The sequence below is a fragment of the Marmota marmota genome, unplaced genomic scaffold (assembly GCF_001458135.2).
Source record: "Marmota marmota marmota unplaced genomic scaffold, marMar, whole genome shotgun sequence".
NCBI classification, from domain to species: domain Eukaryota; kingdom Metazoa; phylum Chordata; class Mammalia; order Rodentia; family Sciuridae; genus Marmota; species Marmota marmota.
The window spans coordinates 13,456,065-13,473,658 of NW_026000242.1; the positions used below are offsets into that span (position 1 = coordinate 13,456,065).

The window sequence follows — 17,594 nt, forward strand, 5'->3', positions numbered from 1 at the left end:
CAATTTCTCTGAAAATTGGAAATATGATTTTTAAGGCTGTGAGAGATAACACTTTGGAAAAATAAACTTGAAATTATTTTTAACTTTGTGAATTAAATGCAACATTCGCATCAAAAAATTATTAATAGTAATTTAGTTGTGAATAAATTCACATTGATCAAAAGGTTATAGTAAGTTTTCTATAAACTAATTTCTTAAATTACAGTTTTTCTCTATGTATATAAAAGAAAACAATGCTTCTTTTCCTGATAAAGAACTGGTTTCTGGGCCAAGACATTTTTATCCATATGCCAAATTTCTCTTTCATCTCAATATTTAGCATACTTTCTATCTATTATGATACTTATAACTGATTAAACACTGAGTGAGAATGATTAATCCAGTTTTATATGTGTAGGAACTGAGGATTAGGATAAGTACCTTGCCCATGATTATCATCTAGATTGCATATAATTTGGAAACCAGTTGTTTGGATTACAAATCAAGTACTCTTTTCACTACAAGACCTACTTTTCATGGGTATAATAGCTCTTGTAAAAGACCAGTAAAGTATAAAAAGGGGTCTATCTTGGATCCATCCAAAAGAATTTAACAAACCTACAAGGGCATTTCAGGGTCTTCCAGGACAAAATTATGCTGGTTTGCAGCTTACATGTATAACTTCTTCAGTAACAACAGGCTTGTTGATATTTTCATCTGGATTGGCAGCCTCAAAAATGTTAGCATAATTATTTTATGTGGTTTAATTTTTCTCTCCCATTTTCTTTGCAGTTCTCCAGAACAGAAGGACAAATGGCTCTCACTTCTTCAGAGGTATTTTTTAAGTATACTTATTTTTAATCTTTAGCCTGTAGAAATTGAATTAAAACATATTCTTCAGAAATGTGCCCCAAACTCTTCCCCTTAGTATAAATTGTTCATTTGCCCTCAAAATAAATTCTCATTTAGACCACCCACTACTCCTTGCTAAAAATAATTCCTTCTTATTACAGTGTTTCTTCTTTCTAGGAAGGAGAACACTGAAGTCCAAATAGATCATTTTAGACAAAAATTAGTAATCTTTTCCATCTCTTGCTGTTGTCTCCAAGCTGCTACCAATTGGAGATAATTTTCTCCAAAATATGTATTGTTTCCAAAAATGCAAGGATTTCTGTGGAGCTCCACAAAAATCAGTTATGCCTACCATTGAGCATACAGACTAACATGGTCAACTTAAGCTCATTGGTTAGAACCCATAGTCCTTTCCTTGTTACTTCTTTTTTCCCTCTCCCTAAGCAGTGAGATAACCAAGATTTATACTCCACTGGAGAATGAAATGAGAAGTAAAAAACCATTTGCTTTGGTTTGACTTAGTAAAATGTTATGTATATTCTTGTACCAGACCTTTTCAGAGAAGACAAGGAGGCTTTAAAGATAAAAATGTCATCCAGAGGTGCCTGAACTTGATTATACTTCTCAATCCTCACTTGACATGGATTTTTTTTCCATGCCCATGCCTAATGTCTTGCAATCTTTTGTATTTATCTTTCAACCCATAATGTAATCTGACTTTGCTGAGTCTTTCACGTGTCTTTTTAAGAGTAGCATGTAAATAAATTGAAAATATTAGTAAAAATAAATTAAAAAACAAGCCATTAGTGAATACCATCTGACTCTGTCATTTTGGATTGTCATTGCATTTGATTAGATACATCAATCTAGAGAAAGAAAAGGACTATCCGAAGAGTATTCCCCTCAAAATCTTCGCCAAAGACATTGGGAACTGTGCTTATGTAAGTGTTCTAAGTGAGAAAATTAAATTCCAAGTCTATGTATAAGGCAGAAAACTCCATGGTTAAAAAGAGACAGGCAGGCAGGTAATGTACATACTATAGAAGATAGGTGTCTGGAAATAGCATATAAAGGAAGATGCTTTCTCCTGGGTTTGTGTCTTTGTATGTATGAGAAGTAAAGACTCAAGAAAAGGAAACAAGGAATTTGTATTAACTACAGTACTTAACATTTAAGCTTGTAAAGAATACTGTTTGTCAGATGTCTCTTCTTCCTCTGTCATATTTCTCTGAGATCTTTTCAGTAGCAGCTGCAGAGATTTGTAGTAAAATTATTTCCATAAGGAGGTATTTCCTTATTAGTATTAAGCAGGTTTTCTTTAAACTTGTCACTTCTTCAACTTAAAATAATTTTTAAAGCTTATTCTTTGAGTTTCTAGAGATTGAATCCCTCAAGTTAAAAAGTGGATGGTCTGGGAGAAATTAGATTTTTAAGGAATTGGCATGCTTCTACCTCATAATGTTTATCATATTGTTAAATGTTTAGTTTTTAACCCATGTTCCTATGTGTAATTTGTTGACTGAAATTATAGTACAAGAGCCAAAATGTTATCAATGATAAACAAGATAAAAACATATATTTTTATGATACTATGGATTGTCATATTTCACACTTCTGACCAAAAGCAAAAGTTATGCCAGCTGGGCCCAGTGGCACATGCCTGTAATCCCAGTGGTTTAGGAGGCTGAGGCAGGAGGATTGTGAGTTCAAAGCCAGCCTATTTTGTATTTTATTCAAAATAAATAAGATCCTGTCACTGAATAATACAAAATAGGGCTGGGGATGTGGCTCAGTGGTTGAATGCCCTGAATTCTGAATTCAATCCCCAGTATCCCCGCCACCCCGCAAAAAAAAAAAAAAAAAAAAACCTACCGAAAAGAAGAAAGTAANCAAAAAAAAAAAAAAAAAAAATGCAAACATTCTGACCAATTCCTGAGGTGTAGATATCATGGGAAATTTTTTTTTTTTTTAACATTTTATGTATGGAAGGTATATGCTTGAGAAAGAACCAATTCCCAATCATTTTGACAAAAGATGTGATCAAGGTGGGGTGCTTTGCTTCTATCACCAGGACCATGGATAAATCAAGAATGAAGTGAGGACAACTCTTTGGTTCTCTGAAGTAGATTTTATGGAAAGAGTTTCTTTGAGAGAGCCCTACTTCAGGGAAGAATGATTCCCCCAACAAGGGCTTTGTTTTTTAATCCATCCTTTATCTTTAGTGATACACAACCTGTCAGCTAATATGGAATGGAATACCCATATTTTCAGATTTTTTCTCTTTTGTTATTTGTTTATACCCAATGAGCTCTTTCTTCTGAAACTAATTTGTTTTCTTTCCCATAAAGGTATGTAGACAAAAATACATTTCCTGTAATTACTGTTTTGAAAATATATGCCTAATGTTAAGAAAAATTATCTTAGAAACAGGATAGATTCTTCACTATACAAAAGACAACATGAGTTTCTTTAAACTGAAGGGGAGCTCTTTCAGATGTTTAAAAAAAAAAAAAAAAAAGCCAGATGCCCTTTCTGAAATGGTACTTCAAGTTTAAGCCTGGCATGTAACATTCCTATACTCTTGTGGTGGAAAACAGATTCTGGATTGGGTACTTCAGGACCTCCCTGTTGGATTGTGAGACACCGTAGACATTTTTGCATAATCCTTGGAGCTACTAGGAGTTTTTGTTTGGTTAATTTTTTGTTTGTTTCAGGAATTGAACCCAAGAGCGCTTAACCACTGAGCCACATCCTAGTATTTTATTTTGAAACAGGATCTCACTAAAATGCTTAGGGCCTCACTGAGTTGCTAAGGCTAACCTTGAACTTGGAGCTGCTGGGTTTAGCAAGGAACACTTTTTTAAAATCAATGCATTTAAAATGCTTTTATTTAAAAACTGAAATTTAATAACAACTTTTAGAAGAAGTTTGTCCTGTCAACTAATTGGCTCAGAGGGAAGAAACAGTATAACAGAAGAACATGTGACAAATTATTAGTGGATTTCGCTTAGCTTATTTGTAATATATCCTTTTTGTGTTTTATATCATTTTGTTTCCATCTATGCTTCTTATTTGTGTTCTATCAAGAGACAGTCTTAATTGCCAATTTATCTGATAATTATGTAAAACTTAAATGCATAGCAAACTTATTCGTGATAGGATAGTATTGTATATAATCTCTTTTGAGAATTTATTGAACTCTGTATGTAAATAAATCCTTTTATTTGTTGTAATTATTTGGGGAGGTGGGTTTGTTTGTTTGTTTGTTTGTTTGTGATACTGGAATTTGAACTCAGGGGTAATCCCCATCCCTATTTTGTATTTTATTTAGTGGCAGGGTCTTACTGAGTTACTTAGTGCCTTGTTTTTGCTGAGGCTAGGTTTGAACTCACTTTCCTCCTGCCTCAGCCTCCCAGCTGCTGGGATTACAGGGTATGCCACCATACCCAGCTGTTGTGATTATTTTTAATTAGCAGTTCTCAATGAAGTTGAGCACAGAACTATTATAGTTACTCAAAGACAGAGTTGATAAAAGAATTGAGCTTTCTAAAATTTTAATTTTTTAGACTCAATTTTAAGTACTCTAAATATTTTCAACATTGAAAATCTTAGTAGCCACAATGCCAGACATAGAAAGTACTCAATAAGTTTTAAATGTAGTTTGTAACCAGTTCTTATTCCAATTTTACACCATGCAAAGAAATAAACTATAGTGAAAACAGTATTTAGGAAGAAATAGAAATACATCGCTTTTCGTTTTTTTATTTCCTTTGCATTATGGAAATACAATTATGGCAGTGAAACAGAAGAATAGCTGATTTTTGTGGGTATGTGATTGGGAGATCGGGGTTTATGTACTCTCTCTGAAATAGTATTTTTTTACTTACTTAAGTTCTTATATTTTGTGAGGCCACATATCCTTTAAGAAAAATAAATGTTTTATCAGAAGGCATAGTATATCAAGGAGTGAAAGTAAATTACAGTCAAATGTTTATGTTCTGTTTAAGTCTTGTGCTTTACTATGGCCACACTTGAAATCAGGATTTGCCTTTTGATAGTCATTTGACAATTATTTGTTCATCTATTTTAATATCCTTTATTTATAGCTGTATTTCTTTTTTTTCCCACAGTCTAAAACTATAACAGTAATGAATTCAGATACAGCGAGTGAAGTTATCAACATGTCATTATCAATGCTAGGGATAACTGTAAGTTACTATGATAGATATTCCTAATTATAAAGAAACTTTGATACTGTAAATTCAAAGTAACATTTAGTAATTTAGATGTAAATTATCCCTTCTATCATAAGATGGCTCATTATTAGCGTACTGATGACGAAGCGTACTGAAGGATTTGCTGTGAGCCATATTGACTGGCTGCAGGTCCTGAGGTTAAGATGGCTGATTCTGCTAGTTAATAAAATAATAACTTTGAATTAGATCATGGGTTTGGAAAGCCTTAGTGTACATATCATACTCTTCCTTCTTTTCTGGGGCAGAGGCAAGTTTTTGAAATTTTATTGTTGGAAAAGATTGGAATATTCAAGGATGAGGTATAGGGGAAAAAGATTAGGAAAGTTTTCCTTATTGCTTTCCTACATGTTACATAAACACCACACAATTAGTAATTTTAGTAAAAAGAGTAATTTTTAGAAGGGTGATGTTTTACTCAACTTTTCATTACTGTGACCAAAAGACTGCATGACAACAACATAGAGAAGAAAAAGTTTACTTTGGCTCATGGTATCAGAGGTTCAGTCCATGATTGTCTGACTCCTTATCTCTTGGCTCAAGGTGAGGCAGAATGTCATCGTGGAAGGGAGAGGTGGAGGAAAGCAGCTCAGAACATGACGCCAGAAAGGACAGTGAGAGCTCCCTTTACCAGGACAAATTATATACTCCAAAGACTTGCCCCCAGTGACCAAATTTCCACTAACCTCCTCCCATCATCCTACAGTTAATCCATCTCAATGGATTAATCCACTGATTAGGTTACACCTCTCAAAATCTAATCATTTCAATCTTGCACCATCTCACACATTAGATTTCAGGGGATACTTCATATCTAAACCACAACATATGAAAACATTAGAACATTTTTAAATTATTAAAACACTCTATTAAGTTATGACATGACACATTTAAGACATTATTGAATTTATATTTTCTCTTACACAGTACTGTACAAAGGCCACTAAGAATTCAGGGCATGCATTCTGCCATCATGTATAACAAATCAGAATTTTTTTAAAAAAATTACACAGTATTGATACAGACATGAAACAAATTCTCATGAATTAGAAAGGTAATGTAAATTTCTGTTATTTATTAGTGAAAATTGTTTATTTAATATATATGGTACTCCTCAACAAGTAGCATAGACCTATAGAAACTGCTGTACCTTTGAATCATGATAGCATATACTTATATGATAGCATAAGACTACAGCTGTGTTGATCCATACAGTTGAAATCTGGGTGCTAGGAGGAAAGAGGACATACTTTCAAAATGAAATAAATAATAAAGTTTGAGAAAAATTGGTTTCTAGGGACCAAACACAATTTTAATTTTAGTTTCATTACATCCAGTTTAACTAACAAAACAAAATATCATATAAGTATTAAATAGAAGTAATATCAGTGTAACATATCACATGTATAAAGACTTACAAGAGAAATATGTAGAACTTATAACAAAATAAAAAATTATGGAGGACATAATGTATTTCATTCTGCACACTATGTGTGTAAATAAAACTCATCATTGCAAAGACAACCATTTTATCTCATTTGATGTATAGTATTTCCCCATAAAAATTTTATCATGTTTTTTTTTCAATAAATCAAACCAAATACAATTTTTTTTTCTAAAATTTATCTGGGAAGTAAAATATTCCCAACCTTCTTTTTTTTTTTTATTGGTTGTTCAAAACATTACAAAGCTCTTGACATATCATATTTCATAGTTATTGTTATGTGACATTAATGTATATTATGAAACCATATTGTAATAATACAAACCAATAAATCATAATGTCAACAAAAAAAAGAATTCAAGGCAACCAAAATACGAGATAAGAAATATATTTCATTAGTAAAATTTAGTAACATTTAAAATGTAATTAAATTTTATTTACACCAGGTAAAGCAGGTGTAAATATATACTCCAAAATTATATACTCCATATATATCGGCATTGATTTCCTACTTACATAAATAATACATAACTCAATTTCTTTTTTGTATTTTCCTCTAAATAAAGTGATCAATCTGCTCAGACCAAAAAAAAATTGAAAAAAAGAAGTCACATTAACTTAAGAATTGAGGCTGTTAGTTATAACATATTTTTAAGTGTTTTCAGACTACGTAAAAAGATTAGGTTGTTCTTACTCTTTTATTAGGGGATGAGCAGATAGCAGTTTGTATGGTATTCTATATACCTAGGACCTTTTATTATATTTGCCTTTCGATAGTCATTTGACAATTATTTGTTCACCTATCTTAACATGATTTTTTATTAGAGGTTAAAGACAAGCATATGAAATATTGATAACAGAGTTGATTATTTTTGTTCCAACTTCCATTTAAAACATTTTTATTTATTCCACAGGACTCAGCAAAGTCTATAAAATTTAGTTTTATTTCTTTGAAGTGGGATTTATAGTCTTGCTGGGTTTAAATTCTCCTAGTGAACAATTTTATTATTTTCCATGACTGGGCCTAGTCTCTAGGTAGAATTCTTATCCTTTCTGTTCTAGGACTGGACTTGCCCAAACCAAAGCCAATACAACTGCCAACTACCTATCTCCTCAAAGCCTTTTGGTCATTCTAATTAATAATCACCTCTGATATTTTACTTTTTAATCATAGATACAGAAGTGTTTGTGGCTTGCTGGGTAACAGGTTAACTTTGCAGAAGCATGTTACATTCTTTGAGAAGTCCAGAGATATTACTGAAGTGAGGACTCTATAAAGAACTAAAGATTAGCTTTGTAGAAAAAGGAAGTTTGTTCTTTGTAAAAGGACCTGGCTTCAATTTCACCTTCCATGGGCTTACCTTTATAGTGAATGTCCAATTCCATTATGTTTGTGGATCCCTAGACATCAGTGGTGGGGGCAGAATTTCCAAGTCCTTTTGGGGAATGGGAGATGGGTTGTAGGAATCAGCACTGCCATCTTTAAAAAAAATAATAATATCCACTGTCCCAGGAACCTGAATAGCATTTATAATTTTTCTAAATCTTCCTCTTTGCAAAGCTTAAAAATGCCAATACTGTGTCTTCATTCAAGTACTAGACAGAAGATTAATTGTGACTTTTAGTTTTTTTATCTCCAAGGGCTCTGAGAGAGATTACCAGTTATGGGTCAATTCTGGAAAAGAAGCAGCACCATATCCACTCATTGGTAAGTTCTGTGAAAATCTAAGACACTAATATGTTTTAATTATAATATATTTTAATTATAATTCTAAGTGTCTCAGAGCTGGTCATATGATCCTAAGCTTAAATACTATTAAATCTCAGGTGTTGTGCATTCATTAAATGTATATTAAACATTTGCTTTGTGCTTGACAGTAGTATCTTTTTACTCAAGCAACTAATGGTATAGTCAGGAGGACAAGTGTAAATTTTCCTCTTTGCTTTTTCACTTTACAATTAAAGCTATCTTGCCAAGCTAATTATCACTATAAGAAAGCAATAAATATTAGTATCCCATATTAATTTCTCAAAGTTCCTATTCCCTTTCTCACATTTTACTACATTGGCTCGGTGGAAGACCATAATGCAATCATGCATCTAATCCAACATTAGATGTATAATACCTGTCTGTGCCGCTTTTCACCTTTCCTAGGTATCAAAGAAAAATAGATTAAATCTTTATGACTACTAAAAGTCTTAATTTGCTAACTACTATTTCACTTACTGCTATTACTCTAGCTAAATTTTTCAGCCTTTGTTTTGGGGAATTATTAATAGGTTACACTTCACCTTATTTTAACTAATTAGCTAAAAAATTTCTTGATAAGTAATTTCATTTACTGCCTTAGAAATACAGGTATTAAAGTAAGGGACAGTATCTATAGCAGCTCTTGAGATGATAATTTTCAACATTGTTTAAATCATGTCTTATGTAATCCTTCCATCATCAACGATGATCACTGTTGTATAATTCAGACTGTTTCAAGTAAGCTGAGTCATCTAAAGCCAGACTTTTCTGTGAAATCTTTCTATGTATTCTAATGCTTATACTTAGAATATAGAAAGTTGTCATGCATATAACTAAAGACAAAACTGCTTACACTTCAGGGTTTATTTTTTATCTTGTCATTTTTGTAAAAGTGAATGAGCAACAATGAAAGTCATTATATACTTAAATTGTTATTTTAATAAATTCATTAAATCTAGGTGGATGATAGTAACTTAAACAGTTTCAAATTTTCATTACCAGCTCTTACTGAAAAATCATGGGACATGATTTACATGTGATTTTTTTAATTATACATTTTAAATATGACTTGCGAAACAGCTGTACATTAGTAGTTGGCTATTTTGATAAATGAATTTTGTATTACTGCTGTAATAGAAACCATATTTGTCTTAATCCCTGGAAGTTACTGTAATGTGGAAATATTGATAACATTTACATTGTATGCCTATGCCAGTGGAAAGGAAGAGTAAGAATTCATTAAGTTATATTCAGTATTAAAAATAGAACTTACTCTGTGTATTTAAAAAGTCAATAACATGATGTTAACTTGAGGATTACAAGGGGATATTTCCTTAGAGTACTGCAGAGCAAAAATCACATTGCAGTCATGTCTCCAAGGTTTAGTTTTTCTAGTTTATAAATTTCTTGTTACACCTGTGTCTGTGTTTCTAATCTGCAGTCTTCTGACTTTAGCCTATGAACACCAACCTAGCCTAGCACTGGAAGGGAAACATAAATAAAACAAATTAGTCCCAAGGCTCTTGAATAACAAGTTTTATAATTATTAAAAGTGAATGAAATGTCTTTGGTGAACATGCTAGATAATAGTAGTAGTGATACTTGACATATGTAGTTTTTTGTCCCTATTTAACTATTAGCCACTAATGTTTACTTATTTGATCCTCGTAATACTTGTGATAGTTATGTAAAAATTTTAAATCATGAATTTGAGGCTGAAGAGTGACAATAGATTTCTGAAGATTGACAGATCTAGTTAGTATCAAATGAGAAACTCAAATGCCTCTAAATGATAGATACAAACAGAGGGTTGGGGTTGTGGCTCAGTAGTAGAGCACTTGCCTAGCATGTGTGAGGCACTGGGTTCAATCCTTAGCACCACATAGACATAAATAAATAAATATAGGCATTGTGTTCATGTACAACTAAAAAAAATTTAAAAAAACATTGAAAGACAGACTGATCATTGCAATCATTTTCTGCACTGAATTTTGATCTAAAATTTTTATTGTATGAGATTCACTTTCCATGTAATCATTTGAAATAAGATATTCATTAAAGATTTTTTCCCTTCTTTCCCTTCTCACCATAAAAGTATTTTGGTAGGTCTACCTGTGCGTGGTGGTCATTCAGTCAACAAAAGGATTCTTTATACTACAAGTCCCGGGAGTATAAATTGCAATACATATAAGTTTGTAACAAACATGTTCACAGTATTGTATTAGTCAACCTGAAGAATACATTTAGATTTTTCTCTTTGTAGGGCATGAATATCCCTATGGAATTAAAATGAGCCATCTTCGAGACACTATTCTTCTGGCACAGGGATCAAAGGACTCTGCCTCCCCTGCCAACCTGCAAGAGCCCTTCCTTATGGAACAGCTGCCCCGAGAGATGCAGTGTCAGTTCATCCTGAAGCCCAGCCGCCTGGCTGTGGCCCATCAACTGAGTGGTGAGTTGTTTCTCCTCCTTCATAGAGTCTTCTCTCAGCAAAAGTTTTCATTCTTTTTTATCATTTTTTATTTGTTCTAATTAGTTGTACATGACAGCAGAATGCATTTCAGTTCGTTGTACACAAATGAAGCACAGCTTTTCATTTCTCTGGTAGTAGAGTTGCACCAAATGTGCAGTAATACATGTACCTAGCATAATGATGTTCATCTCATCCTACCATCTTTCCTGCCCCCATGTCCCCTCCCTTCCACTTCCTCCCCTTTGCCCAAAGTTCCTCCATTCTTTCCATGCCCACCCCCCATCCCCATTATGGATCAGAATCCACTTATCAAGGAGAACATTCAGCCTTTGATTTTTGAGGATTAAAAAGTTTTCACTCTTGAACATGAATTTAATACAAAGACCCAAACCAAATTTCCACCCAGGTGAAATACTTTCTTTTGAATTTGCTAATAAGTGTTTTAAAAAGAAAAGGTGGCATTTTAGGGGGAAAAAAGTTAGTTTTATAAATCAGCAATAGGCATCATTTACTTATATTCAGCAGCAAGTAATAATACAGTCAGTCCCTTCTTTTTTCTTTCCCCCTGTAACCTTAGGCCCAGTGCAGAGTCAAAGGCATAGGCAATGCTACAGGTGTTTCAATGCTTTCTTTGTATTCTAACACACGCCACTGTGTGTTCCCCCTAAGTGGTCACATCATAAAAAGGAGGTTGTCAGTGATGTGAGTCAGAAGACTGTGATGCCTTACATGGATCTTGGTACTGATAAGTATGGGAATACTAACTTGAATTTCTACAGAAGTCTCTCATTGGCCTACTCATTCTGATATGTGTTTCCTTTTTCTTTTAACTACTTCATAAAAAGGTCCTAGCATGGTAACAGTGATGTTCAATGTAAAAGCAACATAATTTGTCTTCATCCAAGCTTGAGCTGAAGCTTATTCTGAAAGTAAGATGTATAAGAAACAAAAAAATGGATAACAAAAAATGTGTGATAGAAAATTGATACTGCCTTTGTCAATTTAAACCTTCTGAGAAATCCAGTGAACAGTGCCATTGGTTTTTACAGATAAGTAATAAGTCTAAGAGAAAGCATGGACCTTGGGAGATCACTTTCCACCCGCCCTGCCACATGTCAGATTATTAGCATCATCTGAATGCCAGATGAAATTCTGAAACTCTTATCTGTGTGTGATCCAATTAGTGTAGCATTAATGAGAAAGTAGCTGATACTGTTTTTAATCTCATTGCATAATGCGCTTACTTTAAGAAAAATTTCTAACGATCCAACAAATTAAATCTTTACTTATTATAAAGGTTTTTCTTGCTTTAAGTATTGATAACATCATCTTCCTCTAATGCATTTTAAATTTAATTCATATTTTTATTTTCATACTAAAATAACTAGTTTTTTAAATAATTGCAGCATAAGTGTGAAACTTAATTTAACTGTTAATCGCTTTGATTTTTATTGGGGCAAGTTGTAACAACCTTTTCTCCTTTTTATTCAGCCTCTGTTCTTTATTCTTCCTTTATAGAAGCTCATATTACTTCTTTTTCTAATCCAATGAGCTCTACCACTTTCTCCATCTATTATATTAGTTACCTCCTATTTTTACTCTTCCCTCCATATCCAACTTAAATTCTATGGTGATCATGATAATCTTTCTTGCAGACAACCTCATCTTTCTTCATCCTTCTTCCTGCTTTCCTGTGCACCTAATAATATTCCATCTCTCAATGAACTCTGAGTACTGCTAGATAAAACCATAAAGCAGAAGGGTAGTTTGGTACCACTATTGACCAACCTCAAATGCCCACTCCATATTAGCTGGGCAGTCTTAACTTTGCTTTCCTAAAATATTTTCCAGTTCAAATCTTTGACCTGTTTTATACAGACGCACACACACACACACACACACACACACAACTTCCACACACACAGTCAACCTTGCCATTTTCTGAGGATGACCTTAGCTCAAACTTTATACTTTACTGAAGTTGTCAATAGGTCAGTTGTCTTGCATTAGTTATCATTTTCTCTCCTATAATGGTAAATTGAATTTTGGATTCTGAGGCTATTTGTTCACATTCATGGGCCATTTTGAGGATGCTACAGTGATATGGTGTTCCTTTCATTAAAATGAGAAGGCAGATATTCTGGCCCATTTTTCCCAGCCTGGATTAGCAATTGGCACATACAAACCAGTATTCAATAAATAGTTGTTAAACAAATTAATAGATCTGTTAGTTGAAGAGAATAATATCTGACTATTCTACTTTTACACCCATGTTTTATTAAAACTATTGCTCATGTCAATTTAGTTTAATTAATAATTACAAGTCAGAAATCCTAAGAGTTTTGCCCAATTTTGCCATTGACTTGCTCAGTTTAATTTCAGGCATCCTCTGCTTAGTTCCTGTCTGTTCTGCTTAGTACTTGTCTATTAGAAGTTAGGATAGTAGTAGTTCCCACTTTAGAGGATTTGTAGCAAATGGGTAAAGGAATGAATACATGCCACTAATGCCAAAGCTAAGCATCCAAATCACCTGTGTAATTAAAGATTATAGATGAACCACTAATTTTTTTCAATACAGAAGATTTTGATTCGGGGGAAAAATGAGAGTTCATAACCCACTTGAATCAAATGTATGAAATATGATATGTCAAGAGCTATGTAATGTTTTGAACAACTAATAAAAAAAGAAAAAAAAAGAAGATTTTGATTAACAACAGCTTTTGAAATCACTAGTTTAATCAGATCTTAATCAGCAGAATTTCTGTATGGGGTAAAATTTGGGAGAGATGAATGGGTTCAAATTAGTTATACATGACAGTAGAATGTATTTTGGCACATCATAAATGGAGTATCATTCTTCTGGTTGGACATGATGTAGAATGACACCAGTCATGTAATAATATTTGCACATAGGATAACTATGTCCAGTTGATTATATTATCCTTCCTACCTTTATACCCTCTTCACTGCCCTCTGTGCAATCCAGAATACCTCTAATCTTCCTCGGCTCTCCACATTGTGAATTAGCATCTGTATATCAAAGATAATATTTGGCCTTTGGTTCTTTTTTTTTTAAAGAGAGAGAGAGAGAATTTTTTTAATATTTATTTTTCAGTTATTGGCTGACACAACATCTTTGTTTGTATGTGGTGCTGAGGATCGAACCTGGGCCACACGCATGCCAGGCGAGCGCGCTACTGCTTGAGCCACATTCCCAGCCCAAGGCCTTTGGTTCTTTATGATTGGCTTATTTCACTTAGCGCATGATATTTTCCAGCTCCATCCATTTACAGGAAAATACCGTCATTTAATTATTCTTTAGGGCTGAGTAATATTCCATTGTCTTTATACACCACATTTTCTTTATTCATTTATCCATTGAAGGGTACCTAGTTTGGTTCCATAGCTTAGCTATTGTGAATTGTGCTATAAACACTGATGTGGTTGTGTCATTATAGTATGCTGATTTTAATTCCTTTGGGTATAAACCAAATGGTGATTCCATTCCAGGTTTTATAAGGAATCTCCATACTGCTTTGCAGAGTGGTTGCACCAATTTGCAGTCCCACCAGCTTTTTCCCCCACAGACTCACCAAGATTTATTGTTGCTTGTATTCTAAATAATTGCCATTCTAACTTTAGTGAGATGAAATCTCATGTAGTTCTGTTTTCATTTCTCTGATTTCTAGAGATGTTGAACATTTTTTCATATATTTGTTATCAGTTGTGTTTCTTCATCTGTGAAGTATCTGTTCTGTTCTTTAGCCCATTTATTAAATGGGTTGTGTGTGTGTGTGTGTATGTGTGTGTGTTAAGTTTTTTGAGTCTCCAGGTGTTAGAGCTTCTATTTTTTTGTTTTATCATTGATTTCCAATTTCATTCCATTATAATGTGATAGAATGCAGGGTATTATCTCTATTTTTTTGTATTTGCTAAGAGTTGCTTTGTGGCTTAAGATGTGGTCTGTTTTAGAGAAGGATCCATGAGCTGCTGAGAAGAAAGTGTACTCCATCATTGATGGATGAAATATTCTACATATGTCTGTTAAGTCTAAATTATTGATTGTATTATTTAGTTCTGTAGTTTCTTTGATAAGTTTTTGTTTGGAGGATCTATCCAGTGATAAGAAAGGTATGTTAAAGTCACCAAGTATTATTGTGTTGTGGTATATTTGATTATTGAAATTGAGAAGGGTTTGTTTGATATACGTAGATGCTCCATTGTTGGGGCATAAATATTTACAATTGTTTATTATATCTTATTGATGTATCATTCCTTTAAGCAGTGTGAAATGTCCTTCTTTGGCATGAAGTCCACTTTATCAGAAAAGTTAATCTGACATGAGATAGAAACCCCTGTTGTTTATGCTATCCATGGAGTGATATGTTTTTTCCCATCCTTTCACCTTTAGTCTATGGATATCTTTAACGATGAGGTGAGTCTCTTGGAGACAGTATATTGTTGGGTCTTGTTTTTTATTTCAATCTGCCAGTCCTATGTCTTTTAATTGATGAATATAGGCCATTAATGTTCAATGTTATTATTTAGAAATGATTTGTATTCCCATTCATTTTTGTTTGTTTCTGGTTATTAATTTGAATTTCTCTTTTGGTTGACTATTCCTATAGTGTAGTTCCTTTCTTTGCTGGTTTTCACTTTTTTTTTTCATTTCATCTTCATGGAATATTTTGTTAAGAATGTTCTATAGCTCAGACTTTCTAGTCAGGCTTTCTTTTAACTTTTATTTATCAGTGAAGATTTTTATTTCATCTTCAAAACTGGAGTTAATTTTGTTGGTTGTAGAATTGTTGGTTGGCATTCGTTTTCTTTCAGAGTTTGGTATACATTATTCTAGGACCATCTAGCTTTGAGGGTCTGGGTTGAGAAATCAGCTCAGATCTGAATTGGTTTCCCCTGTGTATAATCTGATATTTTTCTCCCATCACCTTTAAAATTCTGTCCTTATTCTGTATGTTGGGCATTTTCTTTATAATGTGCCTTGGTGTGGGCCTGTTGTAATTTTGTACATTTATGGTTCTGTAAACATCTTGTACTTAATTTTTCATTTTATTCTTTAGATTGGGGAAATTTTCTGATATTATTTTATTTTGAAGATAATGCATTCCTTTGGTTTGTATCTCTGCACCTTCATCTATCTCCATAAACCTTAAATTTGGTCTTTTCATGTTATCCCATAATTCTTGGAAGTTCTGTTCATGGTTTCATAACATCTTCTCTCTGTGGTCAACTCTGTTTTCAAGATTATATATTTTGTCTTCGTTGCCTGAGGTTCTTCCAAGTGTTCTTGTCTATTGGTGATGCTTTCCATTGAATTTTTAATTTTTTATTGATTACTTCATTTCTAGGATTTCTGCTTAATTTCTTTTCAGAATCTTTATCTCTTTAATGAAGTGATCTTTCATCTCCTGAATTTTATCTCTGATTTCACTCCTTACATTATCCTTTTTGTCTCAGATCAACTTAACTATGTATATTCTAAATTCCTTCTCTTGCATTTCTTCTACTGTGGTATCAGTGGATTCTATTATTGGACCATCTTGTTTGTTCGGAATTATTTTTTTCCTTGGTTTTTCATGTTGTTTGTGTGTCTTCCCATCTAGCAGTGTGGATCTGAGGAAGTACAGTTTCTGCCCTATAAACTTATTGTGTCCCTGAAGGTTTCCAGTACCTTTCCTTTAAGGGGGAGACAAATAATAACAGCACCCAATGCAAACAATATGCAGACTTAAACCAGATAGCCCCTATTAAGATGTCTACAGTTTTGTGACAATCAACAGAAATTATATATTCAATTATTGTCTACAATATAAATAGTAAATTTACAAAAAGGGTTTACAATTTCAAATGGTGGACAAAGAGAGAACAGAAGTGTTGTAGGATATAATGTTTGTGAGGAAAGAGGAGAGAAGTTAGAAGTAAAAAATTATAGGAGGAGTGAAAGAGGAATTAATAGAGATTAACTGTTAGCAAGAGAAAAGAGAGAAAGAATTTAGGGAAACATAAGTGAGAGGAAAACATATATGTACAATAAAAATTTTAAAGAGGAGGAGGAAAAAAGCAAAAATGAAGGAATGCACAATAAAACTGTAATATGCTATTCAGAGATCCCAGCCCTCTAACTGATGCATGAAAAATACTTGGTTTCAAAAGTGGTAGAAATGTGAGAGAAAAGAAATAAAGTATCTCAATGAAAAAATGAACAATTGTTTCCATTGGAGTTAAGGAGTTGCTCAGCTTCCGTTCTCAGCAGTTAGGTGGAGTTGTTTGGAGTTTGATGCTAGCTCCATGCTCAGAATGATTGGGGTTATTAGGGTGAGAGGGTTAGTCCTGGAGGTGGTGCTCCCAGAGGCGGGGTATAGGCTTAGGTATGCTCTGGTCTCCTCTCTTCTATGGTTGCCAGTTGGTCTGGAGATTTTAAGGCAGCACAATTCCAAGGCGTAGCATTGGAAGAGTGCACCCCAGGAATCTCCTTTGGGTTTCACTCATGCGGTATAGGAGCCTATTCTTCGCCCATTACCCTACCTGTGGACCCACCCCTTAACTCCTTGTCTCTTATTTAGTCTCTGATCACTTTGACAATGAATTACATAAACAAATGGAAAATAACAATGAAAACCAACAGTGGGAGGTAGGACAGTAAAGGGGGGAAAAATAATCAAAGAGGAAAACAAACCATGTTTAGTAACAGAAATAAACAAATATGGCTGGAAGAACAACCCATATCTCAATAATAACCCTAAATGTTAATGGCTTAAACTCACCAATTAAGAGACACAGGCTAGTAGAATGGATCACAAAACAAGACCCAACAATATGCTGCCT

At 33.4% G+C, this 17,594-nt stretch overlaps 1 protein-coding gene across 2 annotated transcripts in view; it reads left to right on the top strand.

Annotated features, from left to right (window-relative positions):
• Arhgap20 (Rho GTPase activating protein 20) overlaps positions 1–17,594 on the top strand; it is a 109,104-nt gene that overhangs the window by 71,293 nt on the left and 20,217 nt on the right. For both annotated transcript variants that reach the window (XM_015489910.2, XM_048796040.1), the window contains 5 exons: positions 772–813; positions 1,688–1,772; positions 4,962–5,039; positions 8,170–8,236; positions 10,542–10,730. In XM_015489910.2, coding sequence (XP_015345396.1) covers positions 772–813; positions 1,688–1,772; positions 4,962–5,039; positions 8,170–8,236; positions 10,542–10,730 — 461 coding nt within the window. The remainder of the gene's footprint in view (positions 1–771; positions 814–1,687; positions 1,773–4,961; positions 5,040–8,169; positions 8,237–10,541; positions 10,731–17,594) is intronic.